Source organism: Salvelinus namaycush, chromosome 14 (genome assembly GCF_016432855.1).
Source record: "Salvelinus namaycush isolate Seneca chromosome 14, SaNama_1.0, whole genome shotgun sequence".
Taxonomy (NCBI): domain Eukaryota; kingdom Metazoa; phylum Chordata; class Actinopteri; order Salmoniformes; family Salmonidae; genus Salvelinus; species Salvelinus namaycush.
The window spans coordinates 336,597-345,306 of NC_052320.1; the positions used below are offsets into that span (position 1 = coordinate 336,597).

The following is an 8,710-nucleotide window of genomic DNA, read 5'->3' on the forward strand; positions in this document are numbered from 1 at the left end:
GTTGTATATTATTATTCTCCATAGCATAGACTTGAGGACATGTAGAATGAGTTATCATATTTAGATCATGTAGATTAGCCTGGATACATTATGACTATGCATCATTTGACACCACTGACTATAGTTGACAATGAAATAGGCCTTTGAGGAACAAGTATTTACAGCAAAGTTTATAAGCTACATCATTGTCTTGAGTCAGTGTGGTCATTGTAGAGGATTTCCCATATGTTACGGCCCTGATTTTGAAGGCCCTTAGCTTCACTATGGTGTAGGCTACCTGCCCTCTCGGGACAGAAGAGGGAGACAAAAGTCCATGAAAAATAAAGTGACATAAGGAGAAGAAACTTCATAATAAGCTTCACCGAAATGCATGAGTAGGGCGGGCTTGCCGGGAATAGAAATTCGTTTTTCCATATAATTTACACCATGTTAAATATCTAAGTCATACCATGGCAACAATGAACAACCCCTAACACAGATTCAAGCAAACATAAATAATAGAATCATAGTTTGTTTTGATTGATTGGTATCAATATTAACATACCATCTTAAACATGTATCCACTAGCCCCTAGGTCACTGTAGGCTACTACATTCCTGCCGGTCTACATTCTAGCATCTTCTTGAAAGCTTTCCTGAAGCTGTCATCCAGGAAGGCATAAAGAAAAGGGTTCAGACAAGAGTTGGCGTAGCTGAGGCTGGTGATAAAGTAGGACAACCCGATGAGCAGCGGAGTGGTCCTCAGGTCGGTGGTGAGAGCCACTATGGTGCTGAGGTGAAACGGGGTCCAACAGAACAGACACACCGCTAGAACTATAAACACCATAATAGTGACTTTCTTTTTAGCCTTGTCCAGAGCCTTGGCGTTGGAGTTGAGGCGCATGTTCCGTAGTTTGTACAGCATCATGGTGTAGAGAATACAGATGGTCGACACGGGGATGGCGAAGCCGAGGATCAGGGTGTATATCCGGCTCGCCTTGAACCACAAACTCTCCGGGCTCGGGAAGCTGAGGACGCAGCTTTTCCGGTCCGAGTCGTCCGGACTGATGTAGACCCCAGCGAATACCGTGAACGGCATTACGATTAGAATCACGAGGATCCAGACGCACAGGCTCACTATCTTGGCCGCGCGGTAGGTACGGTAGGGCATGCGCTTGGAACGCACCGTCGCCAGGACGACCAGATAACGGTCCACACTCATGACCGTCAGGAAGTAGATACTGGAAAATATGTTGTAGTGGTCTATGCTCAGAATGATCTTACACAGCACCTCTCCAAAGGGCCAGTAGTGGAGCAGGTGCTCGGCGATGTTGATGGGTAGGACCAGGGTAAACAGGTCGTCGGCTATCGCCAAGTTTAGGATAAACATATTGGTCACGGTTTTCATTTTGGGCGCTTTGAGGATAACGTAGATAACCGCAGTGTTCCCCGTTAACCCCACGGCGCATATCACAGAATATATCACCGGCAGGACCACGTAGAGGTCAGCATAAAAGTATAACTCTGATTGCGGCGTGCAGTTCAGATCTGTCCGGTTAGTCGTGCTCAGATAATAGTAGTCCATGGATTCGTTACATACAACCGGAGCACCGCTGCGGGTGTTCGCGAAAGATATATTCTCCATCTTCAACGTCTTGTAAGGTATTATATCACATAGGTATAGAGGAAAGCACGTCGTTCAGCACGCATGTTTGTTCAGAGTTAAAACAGGCAGTCGTGAAGTGCCATGTTGGCTGCTGTGTAGGTCGGCTCTGTCTGGTTTTACGCACGCGTTGCGCATCACGAAATCTATGGAGGACAGAAATATTGAATACAAATTAAAAACAGTACATAATAACAAACCTGTTCTGCCGTTAATATTGTATTCAAAACACTTTTTTTTTAGCCTATCATAATGTAACCCTGCATCATAATGGATTGGAACGCCACAACGTCCACATGCACTTAATAGACTCAGTCTCATTTGAATTATAACCTGTAATAAGACCACAATTATACATTTTATTTTTAAACTGTTCAAGTACTGAGAGTGCAGAAATACATATTCAGCAATAATAATAATAATATTTACGTTTTTATATATCATGCAGAATCATGTTCGTGCCATTATTCGTATACACAATCAAAAGTAAACGGTGAATTTTATGTTTAAAAAAAAAGAAACGCTCATTTAGGAGCTTACCGTGTCAGAGGAGGCTTGCTCCTTGTCCCCTCTGCCTTCTGTTTGACAGTGAGCAGGAGCAACGCAAGCTGGAGCTGTCCACGTCCCAACTAGTTGCATTGGGGGGGGGGGGGAAGCGAACAGGTGACGTCAGACCACAGTACAGTGCCCCGTTCCATTCAGACATCGAGGCCTGAGGCACTCACCTCGCTGTCGGCAGGCTAAAGTGTTCCTATAATGTATATACTGTAGGCATAAATAGCCATATTACTCCGCATAGTCCCATTGTGAAATGTATTGTACTGATAAACTGATGGTCATATTGCTGTGTGGTACATGGCTGCTATGTGAGGCTCTCTTTCTCTCCTGTAGGGATGAAGATCAAACAGGTTGTTGTACCTCGACATATACAGTGGGGGGGAAAAGTATTTAGTCAGCCACCAATTGTGCAAGTTCTCCCACTTAAAAAGATGAGAGAGGCCTGTAATTTTCATCATAGGTACACTTCAACTATGACAGACAAAATTAGAAAAAAAAATCCAGAAAATCACATTGTAGGATTTTTTATGAATGTATTTGCAAATGATGGTGGAAAATAAGTATTTGGTCAATAACAAAAGTTTCTCAATACTTTGTTATATACCCTTTGTTGGCAATGACAGAGGTCACACGTTTTCTGTAAGTCTTCACAAGGTTTTCACACACTGTTGATGGTATTTTGGCCCATTCCTCCATGCAGATCTCCTCTAGAGCAGTGATGTTTTGGGGCTGTTGCTGGGCAACACAGACTTTCAACTCCCTCCAAAGATTTTCTATGGGGTTGAGATCTGGAGACTGGCTAGGCCACTCCAGGACCTTGAAATGCTTCTTACGAAGCCACTCCTTCGTTGCCCGGGCGGTGTGTTTGGGATCATTGTCATGCTGAAAGACCCAGCCACGTTTCATCTTCAATGCCCTTGCTGATGGAAGGAGGTTTTCACTCAAAATCTCACGATACATGGCGCCATTCATTCTTTCCTTTACACGGATCAGTCGTCCTGGTCCCTTTGCAGAAAAACAGCCCCAAAGCATGATATTTCCACCCCCATGCTTCACAGTAGGTATGGTGTTCTTTGGATGCAACTCAGCATTCTTTGTCCTCCAAACACGACGAGTTGAGTTTTTACCAAAAAGTTCTATTTTGGTTTCATCTGACCATATGACATTCTCCCAATCTTCTTCTGGATCATCCAAATGCTCTCTAGCAAACTTCAGACGGAACTGGACATGTACTGGCTTAAGCAGGGGGACACGTCTGGCACTGCAGGATTTGAGTCCCTGGCGGCGTAGTGTGTTACTGATGGTAGGCTTTGTTACTTTGGTCCCAGCTCTCTGCAGGTCATTCACTAGGTCCCCCCGTGTGGTTCTGGGATTTTTGCTCAACGTTCTTGTGATCATTTTGACCCCACGGGGTGAGATCTTGCGTGGAGCCCCAGATCGAGGGAGATTATCAGTGGTCTTGTATGTCTTCCATTTCCTAATAATTGCTCCCACAGCTGATTTCTTCAAACCAAGCTGCTTACCTATTGCAGATTCAGTCTTCCCAGCCTGGTGCAGGTCTACAATTTTGTTTCTGGTGTCCTTTGACAGCTCTTTGGTCTTGGCCATAGTGGAGTGTGGAGTGTGACTGTTTGAGGTTGTGGACAGGTGTCTTTTATACTGATAACAAGTTCAAACAGGTGCCATTAATACAGGTAACGAGTGGAGGACAGAGGAGCCTCTTAAAGAAGAAGTTACAGTTCTGTGAGAGACAGAAATCTTGCTTGTTTGTAGGTGACCAAATACTTATTTTCCACCATAATTTGCAAATAAATTCATTAAAAATCCTACAATGTGATTTACTGGATTTTTTTTTTCTCATTTTGTCTGTCATAGTTGAAGTGTACCTATGATGAAAATTACAGGCCTCTCTCATCTTTTTAAGTGGGAGAACTTGCACAATTGGTGGCTGACTAAATACTTTTTTGCCCCACTGTAAGTGTATGTAAACAATATAATGTTAACTTGATTGCCTTACTGTTAGGCTTTGTGTTGTTACAGTGTGAACATGGGAACATTATAGTGGTCTATGATGGGAACATTACAGTGGTCTATGATGGGAACATTACAGTGGTCTATGATGGGAACATTACAGTGGTCTATGATGGGAACATTACAGTGGTCTATGATGGGAACACTACAGTAGTCTATGATGGGAACATTACAGTGGTCTATGATGGGAACACTACAGTGGTCTATGATGGGAACACTACAGTAGTCTATGATGGGAACATTACAGTGGTCTATGATGGGAACATTAAAGTGGTCTATGATGGGAACATTACAGTGGTCTATGATGGGAACATTACAGTGGTCTATGATGGGAACATTAAAGTGGTCTATGATGGGAACATTAAAGTGGTCTATGATGGGAACATTACAGTGGTCTATGATGGGAACATTACAGTGGTCTATGATGGGAACATTAGAGTAGTCTATGATGGGAATATTAGAGTGGTCTATGATGGGAACACTACAGTGGTATATGATGGGAACACTACAGTGGTCTATGATGGGGACATTACAGTGGTCTATGATGGGAACATTACAGTGGTCTATGATGGGAACATTACAGTGGTCTATGATGGGAACATTAGAGTAGTCTATGATGGGAACATTACAGTGGTCTATGATGGGAACACTACAGTGGTATATGATGGGAACATTAGAGTAGTCTATGATGGGGACATTACAGTGGTCTATGATGGGAACATTACAGTGGTCTATGATGGGAACACTACAGTAGTCTATGATGGGGACATTACAGTGGTCTATGATGGGAACATTAGAGTAGTCTATGATGGGAACATTACAGTGGTCTATGATGGGAACACTACAGTGGTATATGATGGGAACATTAGAGTAGTCTATGATGGGGACATTACAGTGGTCTATGATGGGAACATTACAGTGTCTATGATGGGAACATTACAGTGGTCTATGATGGGAACATTACAGTGGTCTATGATGGGAACATTACAGTAGTCTATGATGGGAACATTACAGTGGTCTATGATGGGAACATTAGAGTAGTCTATGATGGGAACACTACAGTAGTCTATGATGGGAACATCACAGTGGTCTATGATGGGAACACTACAGTGGTCTATGATGGGAACATTAGAGTAGTCTATGATGGGAACACTACAGTGGTCTATGATGGGAACATTAGAGTAGTCTATGATGGGAACATTACAGTGGTCTATGATGGGAACACTACAGTGATCTATGATGGGAACATTAGAGTAGTCTATGATGGGAACACTACAGTGGTCTATGATGGGAACATTAGAGTAGTCTATGATGGGAACATTACAGTGGTCTATGATGGGAACATTACAGTGGTCTATGATGGGAACATTAAAGTGGTCTATGATGGGAACATTACAGTGGTCTATGATGGGAACATTACAGTGGTCTATGATGGGAACATTAAAGTGGTCTATGATGGGAACATTAAAGTGGTCTATGATGGGAACATTACAGTGGTCTATGATGGGAACATTACAGTGGTCTATGATGGGAACATTAGAGTAGTCTATGATGGGAATATTAGAGTGGTCTATGATGGGAACACTACAGTGGTATATGATGGGAACACTACAGTGGTCTATGATGGGGACATTACAGTGGTCTATGATGGGAACATTACAGTGGTCTATGATGGGAACATTACAGTGGTCTATGATGGGAACATTAGAGTAGTCTATGATGGGAACATTACAGTGGTCTATGATGGGAACACTACAGTGGTATATGATGGGAACATTAGAGTAGTCTATGATGGGGACATTACAGTGGTCTATGATGGGAACATTACAGTGGTCTATGATGGGAACACTACAGTAGTCTATGATGGGGACATTACAGTGGTCTATGATGGGAACATTAGAGTAGTCTATGATGGGAACATTACAGTGGTCTATGATGGGAACACTACAGTGGTATATGATGGGATAATTAGAGTAGTCTATGATGGGGACATTACAGTGGTCTATGATGGGAACATTACAGTGTCTATGATGGGAACATTACAGTGGTCTATGATGGGAACATTACAGTGGTCTATGATGGGAACATTACAGTAGTCTATGATGGGAACATTACAATGGTCTATGATGGGAACATTAGAGTAGTCTATGATGGGAACACTACAGTAGTCTATGATGGGAACATCACAGTGGTCTATGATGGGAACACTACAGTGGTCTATGATGGGAACATTAGAGTAGTCTATGATGGGAACACTACAGTGGTCTATGATGGGAACATTAGAGTAGTCTATGATGGGAACATTACAGTGGTCTATGATGGGAACACTACAGTGATCTATGATGGGAACATTAGAGTAGTCTATGATGGGAACACTACAGTGGTCTATGATGGGAACATTAGAGTAGTCTATGATGGGAACATTACAGTGGTCTATGATGGGAACATTATACTGGTTTATGATGTGAACATTACAGTAGTCTATGATGGGAACATTACAGTGGTCTATGATGGGAACATTTCAGTAGTGTATGATGGGAACATTAGAGTGGTCTATGATGGGAACATTACAGTAGTCTATGATGGGAACACTACAGTGGTCTATGATGGGAACATTACAGTGGTCTATGATGGGAACATTACAGTGGTCTATGATGGGATGATACAAGTCATGACGAGTCTGTAATGTAGACTCTGTCAGTTACAGTACATTTTAATTTGACCTTTTTTTGAGTAGGCATTGAGACCATGGTCTCTTTTACAAGGGAGCCCTGTATATACAATTTCATTAGACACATTCTAAAATATATTACAATATAAAACCACTGAAATACAGAAAAACACAACACAAAAAAACAACATTTAATTCCTCAATACGAAGGCCCCCAATCTGTTACATCCGTCGTTAGATGAACATTAGAGTAGTCTAGCGAGGGTTCCCAGTCAGGAGCCTCCAGCGACGGTCCCCAGTCAGGAGCCTCCACCGAGGGCTCCCAGACCGGAGCCTCCAGCGAGGGTTCCCAGGCCGGAGCATCCGGCGACGATCTGTGGTTCGGTACCTCCAGCAGTGATCTACGGTCCGGAGTCCGCGACGACGATCTATGGTCCGGAGTGTTCATGATTTTTAATACTGAACTCCGACAAAACAACCGAGCGTAACGTTCTGCAGGGCTAGACAGCAACTATGCAAAAACAAGATCCCACTTAGGGCTGCCTAAGTATGATCCCCAATCAGAGACAACGATAAACAGCTGCCTCTGATTGGGAACCATACTAGGCCAACAAAGAAATAGAAACATAGATTTGCCCACCCAAGTCACACCCTGACCTAACCAAATAGAGAATAAAAAAGGCTCTCTAAGGTCAGGGCGTGACACAATGAATGTTTTTAAATGAACTGTGAGGCACTAGGACATCACATTTTAATAGTATTTTGTAGTTGGTTCCATCAATGAGGTGCTTTAAAACCAGAAGAGGATTTACCTAGTTCGGTGTAGACCCGAGGAACCTCAAGATGTAACCAACCTTGTGACCTGGTTTGGTTTCTCATGTTTTTATATTTGAACAGGAAAGTTAGGTAAGTCAGAGGCTTGTGTAGTAGAGCATTTTAAACAAATGAAGAATAATGAAGTGATCTACGGGACTTTCATGAGGACCAGCCAACATTTTTGATACATGCAGAATAAATTCCCTGATTTTGCCGAAATCCCGGTTGGAGGATCTTGGAATCAGGAAGGAATAAGCAGGAAATCCAAAATCATCCAACCACGATTTCTGGAAAACCAGGGAATATATTGAAAGTTCCCAGAATTTGCAACCCTAGTGGTGAACTGTCACCTCTGATAGCACCTGTGATAAAGCAAAGGGCGCTATGGTAGACAACATCCAAAGGTTTAAGGGTAGTGGCTGCTGCAAGCTGGTAAATGGTGTCACCATAGTCCAGAACGGGCAGGAAGTTCACTGTACAATCCGCTTCCTGGTATTTAGGGAGAGGAAATATCTGTTTCTAAAAAAAGAAGGCCACTTTAAATCTTAGCTTTTTAACTAGCTCATCCTTATGTTTTTTAAACATTAAAGACTTCATTCTAATCTATAGCTCAGTGGGGTAACACACAGTCCTGTGACATACAGTCCTGAGCCTTTAGCTCAGCCGGCTAACAACACAGTCTTGTAGGATTTAGCTCAGCCGGCTAACAACACAGTCTTAAAGGATTTAGCTCAGCCGGCTAACAACACAGTCTTGTAGGATTTAGCTCAGTGGCATAACAACAGTCTTGTAGGATTTAGCTCAGCCTGCTAACAACATAGTCTTGTAGGATTTAGCTCAGCCGGCTAACAACACAGTCTTGTAGGATTTAGCTCAGTGGCATAACAACAGTCTTGTAGGATTTAGCTCAGTGGGCTAACAACAGTCTTGTAGGATTTAGCTCAGCCGGCTAACAACACAGTCTTGTAGGATTTAGCTCAGCCGGCTAACAAC

General features: G+C 42.8%; 1 protein-coding gene across 1 annotated transcript; it reads right to left on the reverse strand.

Annotated features, from left to right (window-relative positions):
• Positions 1-588: 588 nt before the first annotated feature.
• On the reverse strand, positions 589-1,623 carry npbwr2b (neuropeptides B/W receptor 2b). The gene has a single exon (XM_039008668.1). The coding sequence runs from the start codon at positions 1,621-1,623 to the stop codon at positions 589-591; it is 1,035 nt and encodes a 344-aa protein (XP_038864596.1).
• Between the last annotated feature and the right edge of the window lie 7,087 nt (positions 1,624-8,710).